A 22,827-nucleotide genomic window follows, 5' to 3' on the forward strand; every position below is an offset into this window, starting at 1 on the left:
GGAGGGGGAGGGAAATGGGAAGCGGTGGCGGGGAGGAGGCAGAAATCCTTAATAAATAAATAAATTTTTTAAAAAAAGAAAGAAAATATATGAGCCTATGTGGGCCATTCTCCTTCAAGATACCACATACCCCAGAAATGCAATCCCTACAAATTATGACTTATGAAAACATGAAGGAAGGGCAGAAAGATTTCAAGAATCAGAGTACCAGGACAGCTGCTGTTAGATAATGTCTTCTGGCCATGACAGGAAAGCTACACCCTTGAAATCTATCAATATGGCTGCCTAAACAAACCTAATCAATACTGGTTGACCTGTTGACCAGTTAACTAGCTGACATATTCATTGAAAGGGGGAATTTTCAAAATCCCCTACCTTAGATCAAAAGCTACATACAATTAATTACTTCTGAGAAGATGGAAATTCCTTTTTTTTCAGAGATGAGATCACTGATAAGTTATACAATCCCAAGTGGTCAGCTAACACACATACCTATGAGAAACACTTAATGAATTCAGTAGGTTGTGTGGTGTGTGTGTGTGTGTGTGTGTGTGTGTGTATGTGCGTGTGTACACGTGCATGCACATTATATAACAATATTAAAGAAGAAGAAAAGATCGTGTGTTTGAGAAGGAAAGGGATGAGACCAGGGATGATTTGGAAAGGAATATAAGAGAAAGGTGAAAATGATATAATATGATACTCATGTCTGAAATTTTTTAAAAAACAAAAATTAAAAGAAAAAGATGGTGTGGTATATATGCACAAAAATTATTTTCTCATAAATAACCAAATTTTCCAATATACAGGTCATTGTCAGGATAATCATATACTTATATGAACATGTTCTTATGAAGCCTAGGACTCTGTACAACAAATACATAGCAATAAGTATATTAATAAAGATTGCTAAGAAATATAACTTATAAAATCAAAAGGTAACAAAGGTTTCTAGGGCTGGAATTTGGGATCAGAGCAAAAGGAATTTTTGTACACTATAGATGGAGATGTAGACAAATTCAGTCCTTATAAGAAACCACATGAATGTTCCTAAATAATAAAATTGTCACCTTGGCTAGCAGTTCTCAATCTGCCACAGGGGTCACAATCAGATATCCTGCATAGCACATATTTACATTACGATTTCTAACAGAGAAAATTACAGCTAAAAATTAGCAATGAAAATAATTTTACGGTTGGGGATCATGACAGAATGAAGAACTGTATTAAAGGGTCACAGCATTAGGAAGGCTGAGAACCACTACTCTAAGCAATACCTCTAGGTATGCAAAAGATATGAAATCATCATCATATAAAGGTTAAAAATTATCAAATCAACTAAACAGAGACCATGTCCAATAGCTGAATATGGGTAGTGGTGAAAGGTGCGTCAGAATCATATGGAGGACTTATAGAAAAAGGTGTTCCCAGGTATGTTGTTAGAAATGTTGACAGTAGGATGCATACTAGCACAGAACCATGGAAACCATATTTTCAAAAGCAGCCTGCTTGGAGACATTTCAGGTTGTAATAACCTGGGATGGTGTGTATGTGTTAATAGCAGGTAATGAAGAGACAGGTCTGGGAAGCTGTTTTACAACTTACAACATACAACCCTCACATCAGCACCTACAAAAAATTCTTCCAATCTACCTTTCCAATAGTACTGGGATATAGGATATGTTTATATGAAGAGAGTAGGCATCCATCCTGTACATCTTTCAGAGTTCATAATTAGGCAAGAGAATCAAAGTGTCAAGTATTCTTAACCAAAGATTTTAAACTTTAGTCCAAAGCATCAAATAAAATTCCAAGGAAATTTCACAAATACTTTGCCTCATAGTTGTTAGTAATGATATGACTAGACACATTCCTAAAGAAAAAGGTTATGGGAGAATTTTGAGAAGTTACTGGAAACTGATAAGATGCTTGTCGTGGGAATCATCATCTGGTTAGATCATGACTATTCTAGAGGAATAGAATTTAAAAGTTAACTGATGATTAAGTATTAGTAAAGGAGAAAAGCTTATTTAGAGTTAGCAGAAATTTCTCTTTAAATACTGACTGTGATGTAAATACATCTGTTTCCATACCATAATAGTCATCTCACCATCTAAGCAAAAGCAACCCAGCCTAGCAAACGTCCACATGACTCTCTAACAATGGGCTTGTCCTTTTTTGCCCTCATCTTGTCTGCTTTACCAATGCACTTTCCTACTTCTATTCCATGCCTAGGGATTGAATGCTCCTAAGGAGGAAGTATAATAAATTACTGGAAGTTATTTTGGTTTCTGTCAATGCAAGGTTTGGATTAATAATGAAACCAATTAAATCCTCAAATACCTCCAATGGCAACAATAAAAATTTAATTTCCAGGGAGCAGTGAGGTGAGCTGTGTTGAACACCATATGAAATCACGTATTTTCAAACCCTAGGGACTTCTACTATTTTGTCAAAGTAAAAGCACCTCACTGATTTGATCCAATTGATAACAAAAGAATGTGTGCTCTTTCCTAGCCGTCTCGTGCATCTCTGATGATAACCAGTCTGCAGAAATGACAGAATGCCTCAAGCAGATGAACGGCATGCCTCCCCTGGTGCAAGAATGCACCATTCCCTGCCGTGAAGACTGCACCTTCACCCCTTGGTCAAAGTTTACACCCTGCTCCAAAAACTGTGAAGCAACCCAGATCAGGAGACGGCAGCTCACAGGTAGGGTGGGCCTGCCGTTGTAGCTTCAGCCAAGACACGCTGCTCTGAATACCTTATGGAGAATATAGGTTCCAACAGAAAGAAATGTGGTCCAATATCTCCTTCCTCTGCACTCCCAATGCATATCCTTAAGACTTACAGCAAATGCCTGATATCTAATAGATACCTGGCTAATATTTGGGAGATGAAATGACATTAGGTATCAATAAAGTTTTCTGCATATATAATCTTTATGCTCACAGGGTGAATTTTATGCAAAAATGAATTTGCATATCCCATGGCAAAGTTCCCAGGATGTTATCTTAGCAAAAGTTTGGCAAACTTAAAAACAGCCGCTGCTTTTTCTTTTTTGCAGAAATAACTGACATTATTGCCTTTTGCCTGATAAGCAATTTGACCCTTTCAGACTTTAATGGTATAAGGTAAAAGTCAAATTACACATGCTGATTCTTTTGTGTCTTATTGCATTCTGCCAGAATGTAATAAGATACTGTGTATCTCTGCAAAGGTTAATAGAAAATGAAGCAGATCCTAGTTTAGTTGGCACACTAGAGCATTTTTTTGCTGGCAACATCAAATAACTGTTGCAAAATTTACTGTTTATATAGGTAGTGCCATGTGATTTCTCTTAAGTGTATATGTATTTGTGTTTATAAGAAACAAAATTCAGTGAAATTAGAACCAAAAGAAAAATACCAGAATAATCACTGAGATAATATAATTGGCATCAACAGTGAAGGACTGGGCACAGATTATCATTGGTTATTGTGGGCAGTTTAAAGTCTCTTGGTTTCAAGACCCACTGTTCAAGAGCACTTTTTTCTTGATAACATTAATAATTTAACCTGTAAAAATGGTTCACTTGATAGACTAGAGCTATTGCAGAATTTCTGCGTACACCTGTACTCAGAAATCTACATTCAAGTGAAGGTAAAATATATAATCACAAGAGAATTTGCAAATCAGGAACATTGCCCTTACAGCTTTATATAAAATGTATGTAATGATATGTAACACTGCTTCCATGGTTCAGATGAAAACACTTGGGAGGCAGAGACAGGCAGATCTTTGTGAGTTCAAGGCCAGCCTGGTATATAGAGCTAGTTCCAGGACAGGCTCCTAAGCTACAGAGAAACCCTGTCTTGAGAACCAAAAAAGAACAACAACAATCTCATAGGAAAAGCAATCCAAGAGGCTAGATTAAACATGACAGACCAAATCTGAATTTAGAGACTATTCTACAGCTAGTTTGCTATCCTGCACACACACGGTGTGTCAGAAACCATTATCCTAGCAACACTTCACATCTCCGAGGTTACAGAAAACTTCCTTTGGTGAGAGAGATTGTAGCCAGGGTTATCCCTTGTCTTGGAGGTTTGATAATGATATTTAACACCTGTAAAAGAAGAGCAACTGTTTTGCAGCTAGCACCATTTATGTTGCAAATTGTTAAAAGTTGAATGAATTGGCATTTTAAGATGTATTTTCTATAAACGTACACATTGAAGACTGTATTAATTATTCTATAATTCAAAGTTAGTGATTACTTTTACCAAAAGGCTACTCAGGATTTACTGTGTTTTATGAGCTGCTACTATTTTAGCTAGCTAATTGATTTTTGCACTGCTTCTGTCTAGATGACAACACAATTGATCAGTTTCATAAAATACATTAGTCATGAAAAAACAAAGAACCATTTAGAAGAATACTGATAAACAAAAAGCCAAAGACACATTAATGGACTGATTTATTTTCCCCATTCTCAAGGCTTATTATTATGATGTTATGTTGACAGGAGGTTTCTGTCCTGCTCAGTCCTACAGCCATTCAGTCCCAAAGAAACACACAGAGTTCTACATTAATCATAAACTGTTTGGCCTAGTAGCTCAGGCTTCTTATTAACTCTTATAACTTACATTAGCCCATAATTCTTGCCTGTGTTAGCCACATTGCTTGGTACCTTTCACCAGAGAGGCATTCTCATCTTGCTTCCTCTGCATCTGGCTTCCTTTGTCTTGACTGCAGACTGACTCTTTCCTCTCCTCAGAATTCTCTGTTCTCGTTGCCCCACTTGTACTTCCTACTTTGTCACCCCACCAAACTTCCTGTCTTGCTACTGGCCAATCAGGGCTTTATTAAAATACAAATGACAGGGTACAGACCATTGTCCCACAGCAGTGTTAATTCTTTTTTTGTGTGAAAAACCAAATGCTTTAATGAGGCTAAGAGAACAACAGTTCAATTATTTCATTGGATACATTAATCTCAATCATAATATACAGTGCTGTGGACCGTACAGAAAGAATTGCTGTGCCCCACAGCAGGGGCTGCTATTGACATTACAGTAGCAAGTGTCCGCAAGACACAGTCACTTGTTGTCTTTGACAAGAAGTCTGCTTCTTTTTTATACTGTTAGCGACATCAACTTCTCCCCAGTGCATTTTTCAAAAATATGAATAATTAATTCTTGTGTTTTGAATTTTCCCATGATACTTGGCAGAAATTTTAATAGATGTTCTAATGTGAATGGCAATAGAAAACTTATGACTTAGACCATGTGACACAGACACACAACATGTAGGTCCTAATACACAGCACTCCTTTGAATGTTGGCCATCTAGAATATCACCTTTTTGTTGCAGCTTTTACCACGGGTTTTTAATTTACCATCTGGATGTTCCTTATTTGTTTCTAAACTAATCTTTATAGATTCTAGACTGAGAGGTAAGTAAAACAATTGTTTATTCAATGATGGATATATTCCATTCATTATCCAGGTGTGGGAATATACACATTACCATATCACTTACACTGTGGCTGAAGGGGAAGTGTCTTCGGGTTTCTGCTGGGGATTGATTTGTTTAGTCTAGCTTTGTCTTAGTCTAAAGGTCAGTGCTGATTTTCATTAGAATGTAATCAAAATGAAGCCCCAGTGCTAATGTGTTCCTTATTGGGAGAATCCTTTCTGCATTAGCTCACTTCAATCCTCCTTCAAACAGGGAGGCCGAATAATTAAGAGGAAAGTCACAATCAGAGACAGCATCCATTTGTACAGGATGTTTGTTCTGTGGTAACTTGTGTTTTCTTTGTAGATGAGTATCTTCTTCCTGGTCTTCCTTTTTTCCTTTTTGTCATCCCCTTCTCCTTCTGTTTTCCTTCACTGTAGAGGGGGAATTAAATTGGAGATTTAGAGGTGTGAGCAAATTGAGGGATATCTGTTGGAAAGAAAGAGAAGATGATATAAGGGTTCTATAAACATTAATATAAATGTTGGCATTAGTCCTATGCAGGAATTATACCAAAGTAATTTGAATATAAGATTGTAATCTTCCCCTGGCATTGTTGGCAAACACAGGGGAGACTGTTACAGAGGGTGAGGTTGGTTATACCACAGTGAATTCAACGGATGTTTTAAGTAGAGGTTTCTAACCCGTGGCTCAGAGACTCCAGCAAGAAATATTTGATAAAATTCATAATTAGGAGTGTAAGAATTATAATTAACAATTTAAGCTCTATTAAATGAATCAAGAGATGAGAACCTAGGAGGGTACCAACAAGGAAGCTCATCAGCAAAGTGGAGGACAAAGGGAGAAATTCCACTAAGCAAGTAAAGCAGTATAAATAACATGTAGCTGGAGGGATGGTGGATCCCAAATAATGGACAAAAGGGAATATTATTATGGGATTTAGGAAGAAAATCTCGAAGATAAGGTTATAATCAGCACACTGAGAGAGTACTGACAATCAAATTTGAAAGATAAGAAATTGCTTCCCAATGCATGTTTGTTTTACCATTTTGGTAAAAGTGATGTCAAGGTACAGGATAGACTTGGAATCCAAGACTAAATGTGCTGAAAACAAAGAGGAAGTTGCAGAGATGGAGATGAAGCTCAATAGCGTTTCATGTGAGGAGTAGTGCTCTAGCCAGGGCTGATGGGAGGAAATAGGACTGTGTGGTGATCAATGTCATAGTCAGAAAGTTCTTAGGTCAGTGTTGTCTGTCCTTCTCAAAGTGGTTCTAAGTGCCCCAATGACAGACACGAGTGAGTACAGCACCCTGAAAGGCCAATAGATGGTTAACATCACGGTAGAGCAATCCCAAGTCAAGGGATGCTTCGCACCAGGAGTGATTCAGATTCTACAGGAATCCTAGCAAATTATTTGTAAACATTAAATAACATGTTAAAAAGTCAATCACCCACCAGGAAACATTTGTAGAATTGTGTATGAGGTAAAATATGTGATAAGGAAAAAACTTCTCACATATCAGCTTATATCAAGTATTTGCAAGAGAGCCATAAAGACCACAAATAGACCAGCAAAGCTTCCTATGGCTTGTACAACCAGCCATGAGTCTAACTATTGACTCACTAGTGAGAGAAGAAGTGGTGGAATGATTACATCTGGGAAAGCTTTAGTGCTATAGAGGAAACATGTCAACAGGGGAGTTCTATCAAGTGTTAGGCCAGGCTGGAAGCAGGAAACACTGTTATCAAGCAGTCAGAGGTCTGAACATGTTTCTACATTGTCATTACTCAAAGCTGGGAATGCAGCTAAAAGCTCTGCCAAAGTTAGTAGGTAAGGTGAAGTTGCCAGCATTCTCAGCTTCAAAGGATTTCTTAAATGGACCTCACTGGATTTTCTCAAATTGAGATACGTATTCTGATTATTTACTTAAATCTATTGTTTATTTTAGCATCTATAAGTTGTCTGATTTCAGGAAACAAGATGAATTTCACTTTGTCTATACCATCTGAAATAACCGTCATCTTTTATTTTTGGGGGGGGTGGGCTTGTGATGTGGAGAATACAATTTTGCTTTTTGGAGAAATTAATTTTTAGTTTTTTTGCAGAAAAAGGAAAGGGCTTGCCACTTAGCTTTTATTGGATTCTCTGGAAATCATTAGTTTAAAGAAGGCAATGTAGTAAGGAGGCCACTTGTTTCGTTCTCAGCCACTTAGCACCAAAATCACACAGAAATGTATTAATTAAATCACTGCTTGGCCCATTAACTCTAGCTTCTTATTAGCTCTTACATATTCATTTAACCTATTTCTATTAATCTGTATATGGCCACATGGCTGTGGCTTACTGGCTAAAGTTCCAGTATCTGTCGCCAGGAGGGCTACATGGCTTGTCTCTGACTCTGCCTCCTTTCTCCCAGCATTCAGTTTAGTTTCTCCCACCTTGCCTAAGTTATGCCCTATCATAGGCTCAAGACAGTTTCTTTATTAACCAATGATATTCACAGCATACAGAGGGGAATCCCAGGCCAAGACAAGGATAACCAAAGTGTATTATTAATTATGCAAAGTGACAGTGATAACAACTGTACAAACCCCATCTTGTCTAAGCAAAGTTTGACTGGGTTAATATTGGGATGGGAGAAAAAATTAAAAAATAAATTAAAAGAATTTTATAATTATTGAATTGGCATAACAAGCATAATGTCCTATATTTAAGACAAAAATCATTTTTATTTTCAAATTAATTTGAATATCATGATTTCTCAGAATACTGCCTACATTGTCCTAGAACTTATTTCTATTTCCATGGCAAAAAAAAAAAGTAAAAAAAAGAGATTGAAACTTTATTTAATGCTTACTGTTCAACTGGTTGTATCTACAAAAATGTGATTGGCTTTTAACAGAACATCAGATACATAATTAACATCACTGCATGTCTTGTCCCAGGGAAAAGTAAGAAGAGAGAGAAATGTCAGGATGCTGCCCTGTACCCTCTGGTGGAAATGGAACCATGTCCCTGTGATGCGTTCAGGTCCCATCCCTATGGAAATTGGTCAGCTTGCATTCTACCAGAAAGCAAAAGGGATCCTCAGCGAGGAGGATTATGGGGACAAGGAGCCGACAAAGAATGTGGAGAAGGCGTGCGCTTCCGGGCGATAGCATGCTCTGATAAAAATGGAAGACCCGTTGACCCCTCGTTCTGCAACAGCTCTGGTAAGGAGTCCCGTGAGAAGTCACAGATGAGAACTCTCACACAGCTCAGGAGGTTTGTCCCCGGTCAGGAAATTGTCGTAGACTCGTTCTTTAAGAAAGGTTTTCATTCTCATTTGCCAGCAGCACACTGCCACCATGAAAGCAAGCGTGTAAAATGCACAATACTCCCTCTCCCTCCACTGTTATCTGAACTACACCAAGGGCAGGTGCGGGACCCCCTCAGTCTTTCCTTAATTGGCCTTGCCTTATTGACCTTGCCTTATTGGTCACTTGCTTCCTGTTAGTCAGCAATGTTGTTCTTCAGTGAGAAAGCACAAATCCCAGAGAAATGACTGCATATTTTATGTGTTTATTTATGTATTTGTGCTTTCACCATATACATGAGGAGAAATCACCTCTTGAGTTTCTTCTGAGGTAGCTGATAAAACAGTAATGGGAAAAACTGACTTTCAATGTTTCCAGTGTAAATATAAATGCACACAGTGAATAAAATAATAGAAATGAATGGGGCCATCTGGGCGAGTTTTGTTAGATATTATTTGTAGAGAAGATTGAATTTTTGAGCCTTAGAATGGCTGAACTATGAGTGAATGGAAGTTAAATTCAGCTGCAGTTCAGCAGGTGGGCATGGCTGGGACTAGAAGTCAGGATGGAGTCTTCGCATTTCTGGTTTTAGTTTGCCTCTTATGTTACCTTTTATTTATAACACCAAGCAAGGTATGGGTTCCGCAGAAAAGTACTGAAAAAGAAAATTCCTGTTTGGTTAATTGCGTAAGCAGATGGATAGAATTAAGTCTTCGCCCATGAGATCTTGAATTTAGAAAGCTTTTTCATTAATACTAAAAACAAATTAAATTTGGCTCTAATATAAGAGTAAGGCAAATGATGGGGTTTTGTTTGTTTGTTTATAGCAGAGTGCTTTTTGTTTGTTTGTTTGTTTTGTTTTTCAAGACAGGGTTTCTCTGTAGCTTTTACAGCCTGTCCTGGAACTAGCTCTTGTAGTTCACCTTTAAGTAAAACACATCCATACCATTGTTTAGATGCAAGATGCTCCTTGGTTAGACTGCGCAATTGTATGGAGTGATCTGACTGTTAGAAATATTAACATCAAAAATGAACACATTTCATGAAGTCAGGGTTGGTATCATTCAGCTTTTATGTGCAGTCTTGCTTTATATACTCACTATATAAAAGCACATATATTGAATATTTGTTACATACGTCTTCTTCTTCCTTCCAAATGCTAAGCAGGCTGAACTCCGCTAGGCTCCAGAGATGTAGGATCATCTGGCTGTAGACCTAATCTTTTATAATTTGTGTTTACTAGCATAAGGTTATTGAGGAACCCAGGAAGAATTTTTACTGTAAGAGATTGATATTTAAAGATGTGCAGAAGGAATTTAAGTCCTGATTAGCCCCGAGGATGCTGACTAGAAAATACTTGGCTATTAGCCCTTGCACCCTTTCTCTGAGTCATAGCTTAATATGAACTCAGCGACAGATTAACCCACTGAAGAAGCTAGTGTCCTCATGATCCACTTACACCTCCTGCTAGAGGCCACACCCTCCACGCATGCGCCTTTGTATAGCACATACCATAGTCTCACTGTAACATTTCACCCCTGGAGCCCCTCACTAATGACTCTCTTGTCTTGGCACTGTGATAAACTACATACATGTGTAATTTAGCAATTTTGCAGTGGAAACTTGAGGGTACAGTTCACCCTAACAGGGAGGCATGGCAGGAGGAGCTGCTGGTGGTGCAGGCAGGAATGTGAGCCTGCCTTCACACATCTTAGGGCATTGCCCATACTCAGCTGGCTTCCTTTTATTCCCTCATGTCCATTCAGTCTAGGACCTTAGCCTAAGAGATGATGCCATATACAATCAAGGTAGGTCTTCCTCGCACAGGTATTTCTTATGGAAACACTTCCATAGACATACTTAAGGTGTTTGACCTTGAAGTTTATTAATCCTATCAATGTGACAGTCAAAGATTGGCCCTTCCAGCACCCCCAAACTCATGTTACTCTCATCATACAAACTGTTCAGTCCATCTCCAAGAGCCCTTAGAGTCTTCTCACTTCCAAAAAATTCCAAGTTCTAAGTTTCTTGTGAGACTTTAGGTAAAGAGTTGTGAGCCCTACAAAATCAAAATGAAAACACCTATTTCTAGCATACAAAATCAAAAGTAATATATATTCCTATCATTAAAAGGGGAAGAGAAAAAAAGGATTCATTAGACCAAAGCAAGACCAAAACCTAGCAGTGCAAATATCAAAACCCTGTCTGTCATCCTCAGCTCACAGTGGGGGTACTATGAGCTTCCAGTCTCTCTCTCTCTCTCTCTCTCTCTCTCTCTCTCTCTCTCTCTCTCTCTCTCTCTCTCCCCCACTTCATTTGTTATCCTTTCATTAGCCCCCTACAAAAATTTCAGCCTTCTGATGTATTCCCTAGCCTCCAAAGTGTAGTGTATATGGAAGAAGGCCTCCCCCCCCACACACACACCTGCCGGTATAGATGTGATTCTAACAACTTTCTAGAGAGAAGAAGTTGTGTTTTGATGCTTCTCAAGGGAGAATCCCAAAAGAAACCCATGTGGAACTTCCTTTGACCTAACTGTAATGAAGAGGTATGTGTTTATGTGGAGTGAGAAGATAAATGACTTGCAAACAGGTGGTTTTCAATTAATTAATCAATGCAGGTTTCTTGGTTTCCTTTAGAAATCCTATGCAGAGATGCAAAGTAACTCACTATCCGCCATGCTTGAAAAAGTAAATTAAGGGCAGAGGATATTGTTCCTTGGGTAAGGATCCTTGCTTTGCAAGCCTGGGAACCTAGTTTGAATCCCCAGCATCCAGCACCCAAATAAAGCAAAGCATTGGTAATGGCATTGGTACCTGTGCTTAATAACAGCAGCATTTGGGGGTGGAGACAAACACATACCAAGAGTGCTTTGGCCAGCCAGCCTCACCAAATCAGCCAGCTTCAGGTTCAAGAAGAAACTTCTTCCCAGGGCAAGAAAATAGAGACCTTCTGTTCAGGCTCATGCACCCAGATGTGTTCATGCATCTGCATCTCCACACCACACCCTCTCACACGCACACATACACACTACAATAAAGTATAAGAAAATAAGGTGGGTGAGGACAGATCAAGATGTGTACTGTCCACTTCCACTAGGCATTGCCCTGCAGAGTCTATCCCAGGCCATGTGGGAAACTGCAAAACAAATGAAACCAAATAATGGTATAAAGTGCCTAGATTTAAAGGGTAGATGCAAAACCATTACTCTTGCAAATAATGTGTGCCTGCAAAGAGCAACCCCTGGAGGAACCCTGTTCTCTCCAACCCTCTACAGTTAATAAGTGAATCCGGTAAGTTTTCAGGGTACAAGATAATATTTCAGAAGTCAGCAATTATAATTACATTAAAAAGGAATCATCAGAAAATCTAAATGAGAAAATTTTATATTAATCATAACATCAGTGTCTGGGTCTATGCTATGGCCATGGGCCATGTCTGAGTCCAAGTCCTACTGAAGTCAGGGTCTGTGCTGATTGATGTCTGTGGTCCATGTTACCACCAAAGGCCATGCGTATGTAAGTGGTCTACTTTGACACCTGAAGCCAAGGTGATATCCATGGTCCGGGCTACCTCTGAGTGCCTTCACTGGGTCCTTAGACCCACTGCAGCAAAGTCACTGAGGGCAGGCCCCTGAGAGTTTGACCATGTTCCAGTGTGTATATAGATAACACAAATTAGACTTCTTTTTGCGGGGGAGGGAGTCACAAGGATGGAAGGTTGGATATGATCAGAATGCATGATGTTAAATTTCCAAAGAATCAATAAAAAATTATTATGTTGAAAGAAACAATAGCATCAGAAAACTCCAATGTACTTAACAACAAATTTTAACAAAAGAAATGAAAAATATGCATTTTGAATGCCATAAAGCATTTTTTACAGAAATCAAGTACCTAAATAAATGGGAATGCTCTATGGTAATAGATGATAAATCTTAAATTGATTAAAACTTCAATATTTCTCAGTTGACCTCTAGATTCACTGTAATCCCTACCTGAAGTTTGATTTGCTATTTTGAATAAATTTAGAAATGACCCTAGAGCAGTATTGAAATATAGTAAAGCAAGGGCATTTGGACAATTTTGAAAGAGAAGAGCATGGTTACTGATTTCAAAACATTACAAAGACCCAGTTATGAAGACCAGGTGGTACTGTCATCACGGGAACATATCAGAATGAAATATAGCTGGGAATGAAGCAAATGCCTCCATTTATGAGCAACTGATGTCCAGCAAGGGATCCAGGATAATTTCATGAGGAAGGAGTGCATTGTTCGAAGAATAATGCTGAAAAAAAGTGGACATACAAAGGGACCAAGCTTGAAACTATCCTCACCCCAAAACAAAACTCAATGCAAAGTGGATATAGGGCTAAATGGCCAAAAGTTAGAACTATTAAGAGATAACATGACTCCCTCTTCTGATTAACGCCAGGCAGCATCTTCTTGGATGTCACACCAAAAGTACTAGCAACAAAGGAAATATAAAATTATAAAAAATATAAAATTGACTTTAACAGAAAGAAACTTTCATGTTTGTAACAGATACCATCAAGAATGTATGCAACCAGTGTTACCTTGATGTCAAATTGAAAATGACTCTATAGCAAATAGCACACACACACACACACACACACACACACACAGAGAGAGAGAGAGAGAGAGAGAGAGAGAGAGAGAGAGAGAGAGAGAGAGTTCCAAATCCCTGAAGAACATAGATTCAACAATCTTCAATATAATGCTAGCAGAAACATTCAGTTGTATGACTATGTGGCACTTTCATCATGAAATACATGATGATTTCATGTGTAAGGTGACGGGTCACAATAAGAGATCAGAAACAAAAAGCATAGGGCTTTCTCAGTAAATGTAGAAAAATCCTTGGAAACCTTCAGTGTCTTGTGTGATGGAAAATTCTGCATGGAGATGAACAAGGCAAGGGCCCGGTTGTGAGGCCATAGTTAGCACTGGACTCTGCAGTGAAAAATTTAAATATTTTGTCTAATTTTGAAAACAAGGCATGGTTACATTTTTTTTCTGCTAGGTGTTATTAGGACAATTAGGTAAGAAAAGGAAATAAAAGGCATCTAAACAAGAAAAGAGGAGAAATCAAATTGGCTCAATTATTCAGAGACTGCAATCTTGTGGGGGAGCTAATGAAGATTCCAATGAAAATCTTTTAGAACTGATACAGGAATTGCTTAATTTGCAGGCTACAGAAATAAGTTCTATGTCTATACAGTGAAGCTAATGCTCCAATACAGACACTAATAAACTGGAATGGTAAGGTACCAAGGGATCTGATTGGGGAAATGGGAGAAGGCGAGATCTTTAGGGAAGGGGAGAGAAGCAAATACAGAAGCTTGTGGGAGGAGAGTAAAGGAGAGTAACAGGATACAAGGGAGCTGTCGGGGAGCTGGGAAAATGAGCTCCTTTTTGGGGAAGCAGAGGGAGGTGGGTAAAATAGGGATGTTTGGAAAAGCAACAAGGAATCATATTATTAACTTTTTTTTACTAAAAAATAAGTTCAATTCACATAATTCAGTGTGTGTGTGTGTGTGTGTGTGTGTGTGTGTGCATGTGTGTGTATACATATACTTATGTATGAAGGGGAACACCCACACCATATGTAATTTAAATAAACTTTCTCATCTGGACTGATGGTGCTCCCTCAAAGAGCTAAAGACCACCTAACAAAAACCCCAATACCAGGCAAGAAAAGCCTTCTTTTGGGTTGTTTACTAAGGTTGTCCAAGAGACTCTCAAAAGACATTGCCTATTGTTTTTGCCCCCTGGGTACCCTTATGTAAAATTTAAGTCCCTATTGCTGAAGATACATGCACTTCAAAAACAGAGCTCAGAGACCCCTAAGCTGGAACTGATTTGAATGCTCCCTCCCTCAGCATTAGCTTTCATGACACTAGAAGAGCAATGTAAACTTTCAAAGGAGGAGGTAGACAACAGTCCTACCGAATTATGACCCCTAAGAACCATATCAAAGGCCAACATGCACAATAACCCTAAGGGTGCAGCAGGGGAATGCATCTGGTGGCAGTCACCTGCAGCTCTCTAATTTGACTTAAGACCCACTCAACAAGAGGGAAACCATGGCTGGTACTGGAAACTCAGTGCTAGTGAAGTCTTGATGACTGGAGGAGAATCCATAACCACTAGTTTACTGAGACAGTATAATACCTAATGGCAATCTACAAACATTTGTCCTTATAGACACAGATCAGTACAGTCTTCACCTTTGGTCAAGAAAATGTCTCTTTGCAACAGACAGAGACCACCACAGAAAGCCACAACCAATCAAATTGCTGAGTCGTGAAGCCCAGTCCCAATGGATATATTTACAAAACACTCTCACAACAGAGACTTGGGGGCCACTGTGGAAGAGGTGGTGGAAAGACTGTAAGAGCAGGAGGATCAAAGAGTTTTCTGTGAGATTGTGTCCTCAATCAGAAGCTACACCCATAAAGTCTTACACTTATGATTGCTCAAATGTGAGCTGACCAAGGATAGCTCCAATAGATGTGCCGAACTGGGGGAGGAAATGCCCACAAGCCTCAACCATACATGAGGAACTACAGGCAACTGAGTGAAGCTGAGAGCTGGAGAGGTGGTCTTCCCCAGGGAAGAGAGAATCATCTGGTTGTTCAGTGCTAAATGGTCAGCCCTGAAAGCATGCATGTTAGTAACAGTACATACACTGAACAGGTAATAGTTATATTTAGGAATGTATATGTTTATACATATATATTCATACAATAATAATTAGTGAAAAAAGAGACCATGCATTGGAAGGAGAGTAAGAGGAAGGATTTGGAAGAGTAAAAGGAAAGGAAAAATTTTGTAATTATATTATAATCTCAAATATTAAGAAATGATTCTATTTATGGAAGTTTCCAAAAGAATAAAATAGTAATAAATTTAAACAAAAAAGTAAAAGAGCACTTAATTAAAATCTAAAATACCTTAGTGAAGTAAATTGAAGATAACATAATAAATAGAAGAATCACCTGCATTTCTGGATCAAAGGAGTAATATTGTCAAAATATCCATTCTAGCCTAAGAAATTTACAGATTCAATATGGCTACTGTTAAAAATCTAGTAACATTTTTTCAAAGAAGTAGCTTAAACAACATTTAAAAAATATATGGAATCTAAATGACCTTGAATAGCTCAAATACAATGAGTAGGAAGAACAGAAATGAAATCATCAGTTCCTGCTTTTGGATAGTACTACAAAGCTCAATTGATTTAGCCAGCAAGGTATTAGCATAAAAGCAGATACATAAATGAGTAGAATGGGGTAGACAACCCAGAAATAAACCATAAGGTCATGCATTCTATGGATCTCACACAATTAGTTGGTTTCTATAGAGGAACAGAACTTACAGAGTATATAAATATGAGCACATATATATCTATATTATATATGACATATAATATAAATATATGTGCTATATATATATAATATAAATGACATATAATATAAATATATGTGCATATATATAATATAAATATATAGCACATATATTTATATTATATGTCATGTATAATATAAATATATTTCTATCTGTACATAAATATAGATAAATGTATAGAGAGAAAGGGAGGGAGGTAAAAGAGGAATGAGGTGGAGAGGGAGAGACAGAGAGAAGCAGAGAGAGTTTACAGGTGATAGACGGACAGACAGACAGATGAGAATGATTACAGGGAATCATCCACCTAGTCCAGTGTTGATTTTCTTTCAATGGATGGTCCAAGAATTCTGTAGTCGCTCAGTCCACAAGTGTTGTGGGAGGTCGCTTGTTTGTTCCCAGCAGCCCAGACTCCTGAAATAACCACTCAGAAACTGTATTAACTAAATCACTCCTTGACCTATTAGCACTAGCTTTTTATTGGCTAGCTCTTACATCTTACTTTAACCCATTTTTATTCATTAGTGTATTGTAACATGGCTGTGGCTTACTGGAAAGGTTCTGTTTGGCATCTGTCTCTGGTGGGCTACCTGGCTACTCACTGACTCTGCCTTCTTTCTCCCAGAATTCAGTTTAGTTTTCCCCATATAGCTCTGTTTTGCCCTGCTGTAGGCCCAAAGCAGTTTATTAATCAATGGTAATCATAGCATATAGAGGGTAATCCCATATCACCTCCCCTTTTCTGTCTAAATGAAAAGGAAGGTTTTAATTTTAACAGCAAAATTACATATAACAAAACAGGTATCAAGCAAGAATTACAGTTACAATATTTATATCTACTTTATCTTTTATCATAATTAGGGGAAATGATAATTATAACTATCTATTCTTCAACTCCATCAAAGACCTCAGAAGGGTGCAATATTACCTAAATAAACAGGAAGTGCATTGTAAGCAACTTCCAAAACTTTATAATTGACAGGGACATCTCTCTACCTTTGAGAGTGACCCAAAATTCTTCTATATCATTGGGGCATCCAATCTTCAGCCCCCAGGTCTATAGTATCTAGCAGACTTTTCCATGAAGTAGGAAATTTGAAGATCTCTTCTGCCTTGTAATGGTAAAGTCATCAGTTGCTTTCTTCTGTGTCCTGCAGAATGTCTGGAAGACTCTTTCATGTAGCAGAAATTCAAAAGAACTGTTTCACTTTCTTTAGGCAACTTCAGCAATCATATTTCTGTGGGTCTTGCATGTCCAGTTCATTCAGCATAACATCAAGCAACCAGGCAAGAGCAGTTTCTTGTCCAAATGGCTAACAAATTACATAAGGAGCCTCTTTGATGCCCATCATCCTCTTGAAGTAGACTGGTGTTGCCAGGAGCAGGTGTGGTTCATTATCATGAAAAGTCTTAACATTCTTAAAATATTTTAAGTCTCATATTCTGAAGGTCTCTGATAGAGGTAAAGAATACCTACCTAACAGAAATATATCTCTATTTATCTAAAAAACTGAACCAATACTACTACAAGCTTGACTATCATATATGATTATTTATTAACCTATAATTCTTAATTATATACTACATTTTTAAATGAGTTGCAGAAACATAATACCTTAATCAAGAGCATAAATATACATATAACAAAATTTACCTTAAATGTGTATCAATAAGACAAGATTCATATCAATGCAAAATAGCCATCTCTATAGTATATCCCCTTTAAATGTAAACAAACATTTAAAAAAGCAATAATTTAGGGAATTTGTGCATAGTTCTCTCCAAACTGCTTCCTGCTTTTTGTTGGACAAAGTAATTTTTGAAGGTGTTCATGGAGACCTTTCAGGGGCACTTGATCCATCAAACCACATTAGTCTGGAATGATTCCACAAGTTCTTATCCTCTGTAGATACAAAAAGAGCACTTCTTGTCCAAAGCAACATAACCTTAGACCCAAATTTTGAAAACAAGATACCTTTAAAGTATATATTTTGGTTTAGCTTAGAAGCCCATACAATGAAATGTCTCTTTGTATTTAACTCCTTCACAGTCAAAAAAATTAAAGAAAACACAGTAATATGCATAATCCAGACTCTCTGTGTATATTCCATCTTTATGTGGCTTATTTTTCTTACTCTATTACTTTTTGTACAAGTTTAATATTTATTATCTTTACACCTTTAATCTATGAATGTCTATACTCTTTTATATTACTTTTACTGTCTCTTTACTCTTTTTCTTCTCTCTTCCAAAGTTATGTACATTTATTTAACACTGTGACCCATTTAGAGGTCCGTATCTATCTGAATCTGTCTTTATTTTGTGTATATAATGATTTACTAACCAGAAGCACCTTTTTTAAGTATAATAAAGGGTTATCCATTTAGGGGTAAATTCAGAGATCACAGACCTCTGCATGAACAGTGAAACAGGAACTGAATTCAGCAACTGGAAGAAAGAGAGAGTGTATGCTTTACATTGTTTACATTGGCATTTATAGTATATGAGGCCACACCCAAGAGGGTTGGTAACTTAAAGGTTACTGGCTGTAGGAATTCCTACAGCACCTCCCCCTTTTGTTTAAATAAGAGCATAATACAAAATAATATACAATAAGAACAAATATAAAGTATAAAAATTAGAATTACAACCAGCATAAACAATATCAAGCAAAATCATATAATAAATATTTTAATAATTATCTTATCCTAAGGAGTATAAGTCTTATATTATAAATAACTTGGCCAAGTCATGAGAGGAAAGTAACTATGCTCACACAAGGATGATGTCTCAGCTGGTCCTCAGTATATGCCAGAATCCCAAAGTAGGTTCTAATGACAATGAAGGAATGAACTTTCCATCAAGAGAAAACAAAGAGAGAGCAAGCTTCCTTATTCTGTGTCCTTTATATAAAGGGAGTTATGGTTTGACAATTGTCACTAGGTTAAATATAGAAGGCCAATTGGCAATTATGGGTTGACATTTCCTAGTAAGGCATTCATATCTTAAAAGGATTTTGTTATTTCAAGGATGCTGTTTGAGCAATATTTGAATTTTTTGTAAGGGACAAATTAACAAATCTCCACTGTTAAATGAAATCATATATATATATATATATATATATATATATATATACTTAAGTTTGCATATATATTTATACTTAAGTTTATTTTTGTATTATATATGTATTATACATAATTAATATATATTTCAAAAGAAAATTATGCATGTTCTGCCTATGGTAAGAAGGTATAAGTTAAATTAAATGAAAGCTAAATAGATTTTTAATTGTCAATTTTTGAAACTGTGCATCAAACTGAGAAATAGCTGCCAATAGTTCAATGACTCAATGTTCGGTCAGAAACTCTCAACGTTGTTAGTCTGGTGGCATTTCTTCAGTGAATATAGCTTCAGAAGAGGTATGCTGCTCAAATCTGCTGGGCCAATAGGGCCACCTGCTGGGGTAGGAAACACAAGAGCCCTTGTCATCATGTACCTTGATCTTCCCCGTGCTTCTTCCTATCCCTAGTCACCAGGATATTGCTACTTTGGACAGTACCCAGTACACACAGTGCCCAGGGCTATGGTCACATTCTATGTGATTTTGGAGGTCAATGTGAGACGGGCTCCAAGGTGACTCTGATTAGATGTTCAGAAATAAGATAGAGTCAGGAATAATATTGAAAACTGAGATTTAGTTTATAAAGGAAAAAATGGAAAGCTTAGTTTGGGGTCATGGGAATAGAGTGCAGAATAAATACTAGGGATGTAAAAGTGCATGATGATATTACTTGATTCACATTGAAAGACATATAATTGTGGACTTGGGATGTAGATTATAAAATATCTTGTAGGTTGTAAGGTAGGCTATAGAAGGGATTGACCTGGAAAGGGGATACCGGGTCATTCACGAACTAGACCTACAGGGGTGATGGAGGAGCCTGCTTCTGCTTCCTTGGAGCAAAGGAGATGTTACTAACATACCCATTCAGCAATTTTGAAACTACAAAACATATTTGTTTAGTTTGAGCATAGCTTGGTTCCTAATTTAGTTTTATTAAATCAAAGATGAATCTGAAACGCAGTCTGTATAAAAGTATTCCAAAAGTTTGGAGATATATGATGCCCCTTACTTATCCATGTCTTATTTTCAGGCCTAATATTCAATTTTACTCATGTGCCAGACAAACCCCCTTTGGATAGTGTGCTTGGCTTTGCTTCAATGTGTTTCCAGTTGGCAGTAATTGCTTAAATGATGGTAAAGGGAACATGGTGTCTCAATGTCGTTTCCAGCACACACTCTCTGTACCATGCGCTCCAACCACCCTCTCACTGTCCCCCACGCAACATATGTCCCTTCTTTGACTCAGCCCCTTCGCACATGTTTCCCCACTGCATTTGGAGACCTTTTGAAAGGTGACCTCTTTATGATCTTTTGAACCCTAATGGAAGTCGGTTTCTTTTTTTAAGTTTTATTTTATTGAAAAAATTTCTGCCTCCTCCCCGCCTCCCATTTTGCTCCCCCTCTCCCCACTTCTCTCCCCCTCCCTCTCCAGTCTGAAGAGCAGTCAGGGTTCCCTGCCCTGTGGGAAGTCCAAGGTCCTCCCCCCTCCATCCAGGTCTAGGAAGGTGAGAATCCAAACAGGCTAGGCTCCCACAAAGCCAGTTCATGCAGTAGGATCAAAAACCAGTGCCATTGTCCTTGGCTTCTCAGCAGCCCTCATTGTCCACCATGTTCAGAGAGTCCGGTTTTATCCCATGCTTTATCAGTCAAAGTCCAGCTGGCCTTGGTGAGCTCCCAATAGATCAGCCCCATTGTCTCAGTGGGTGGGTGCACCCCTCGTGGTCCTGACTTCCTTGCTCATGTTCTCCCTCCTTCTGCTCCTCATTTGGACCTTGGGAGCTTATCCGGTGCTCCAATGTGGGTCTCTGTCTCTATCCCCATCCATTGCCAGATGAAGGTTGTATGGTGATATGCAAGATATTCATCAGTATGGCTATAGGATAGGGTGGAAGTCAGTTTCTTAAGGAAGACTCTTTCCCAACTTCATACCGCGATTTAAATGTAACTTTAGTGGGCTGTGATTTATATTAGATCTTATCTCTCTGTATATTTATTCCTTTCTACATTGGTCCTCTTGCATTCTTTGCTCATTTAATATTAGATATAGAATATATTTTTGAATGGCATGCTACATATGTTGGAAACACAGTATTAAAGTATAATAATGTCATCTTTGAGCTGTATCTAGCAGAGAGATATCAAGGAGATACACACAAAAATATACCTTAAACTCCCACGAGAAAAGGGCCAAATATGGAGAATAAATACGGAGGATGGGTCAAGAACACTGGAAGGTGTGCCCATAGGCATGGGCACGTTTTGACTAGACAGTAAAAAGCATAGCTAAATAGGAAAGCAATATTTTCAATGCTCTACTCTATTTTCCTGTTTTCTTTGGACTCATTCAGTACTACTTTTGTATATATTTTGTTTTGTAAATCTTTTGAAATGCTTCTTGGTAAATGATATCTACATTAAAGAAGATAAAATACACAACTGAGTAAATATAGTGGCTATTGACAGTTTCATTTTGTGGTCGAAAAGCTCTGAAGTCTGTGTTTTAGAAATTGCTGTGAAGTTTTGCACCCTCCATTCTGAGGAGACATGGTGAGAAGCCCTTTGGGAATCATGATGCATAACTGCTTTTGCCTTCATTCCCTCTCAGAATGCTCGTAGTACTTCATTATTCCCGCTTGTTAAGAGTCCTAAATCTTTGACTCTGACATCTAACATATTAGCTATAACTCTGGGCTTTATATCATTCCAGAATTTGATAAGTATGCCATCTGTGTCTGTGTCCAAGTTGTTAATCAAAATGTTGAACAGTGGGACCTAATATTTTTCTATCAGAATTCAGATACAGAAAGATGTCCCCCAGGATGGAACCAATCCATTAATCAACATGGCTGGAAAAAAATATTCCATCCAATGTCTCATATTTGTTTATGAGACAATCAAGGGGATTTTTGTCAGATTCCTTTCTTTGCTATCTTCTTCCTTCTCTGCAACTTGAATAAATGTATAAAGTAGGAAATTAGACGGTGTTCTCAGAATCTACCAAAATTCTTTTTTGGATGCCTCATGCCACCTTCTTAGTTGCAGCACTCCAATGCCCTTTTTGAGTATGCTCATGAATTATGCCATAATCTGACACTGTGAGAGTCCTCCACTTAGAGCTTCTGTAGAGCTCCATGCTCTAGAGAAGCCCAGCTCTTCTGGATAAACTGTCTTCACAGACTGACACCTAGGGAGTTATACAGCATCGCAGAAGATGGTACGGTGCTGGCTCATGCAGATGGCAGCGTTGCAAGGCAGGTGATACGGCAGTGTATCCTGGGATGAAAGGACATTTCCTACATCGGGCAGAACAGTCTTTCTTTGCTGGGTATAGATTCACAGTCTGTGGTTGCTGTGCTGAACCTGACTGACCATGTGACGTTTTATATCTTTGGACTACTTCATTGGAGGACTGTGAAGGATTTGGGATGTTGAGATTAAGAGATACCTAGTGCTTAAAACATAATGAAGGCCTAGGGAGAAAGGAATGTGGAGAGAAATGTAGACAATAGAGACCTCGG

General features: G+C 37.9%; 1 protein-coding gene across 2 annotated transcripts in view; it reads left to right on the top strand.

Moving 5' to 3' along the window:
* Positions 1-22,827, top strand: part of Thsd7b (thrombospondin type 1 domain containing 7B) — an 877,985-nt gene that overhangs the window by 637,564 nt on the left and 217,594 nt on the right. For both annotated transcript variants that reach the window (XM_026779900.1, XM_005348232.3), the window contains exons 13-14: positions 2,518-2,712; positions 8,406-8,672. In XM_026779900.1, the coding sequence (XP_026635701.1) occupies positions 2,518-2,712; positions 8,406-8,672 (462 nt within the window). The remainder of the gene's footprint in view (positions 1-2,517; positions 2,713-8,405; positions 8,673-22,827) is intronic.

Source organism: Microtus ochrogaster, chromosome 6 (assembly GCF_000317375.1).
Source record: "Microtus ochrogaster isolate Prairie Vole_2 chromosome 6, MicOch1.0, whole genome shotgun sequence".
Taxonomy (NCBI): Eukaryota; Metazoa; Chordata; class Mammalia; order Rodentia; family Cricetidae; genus Microtus; species Microtus ochrogaster.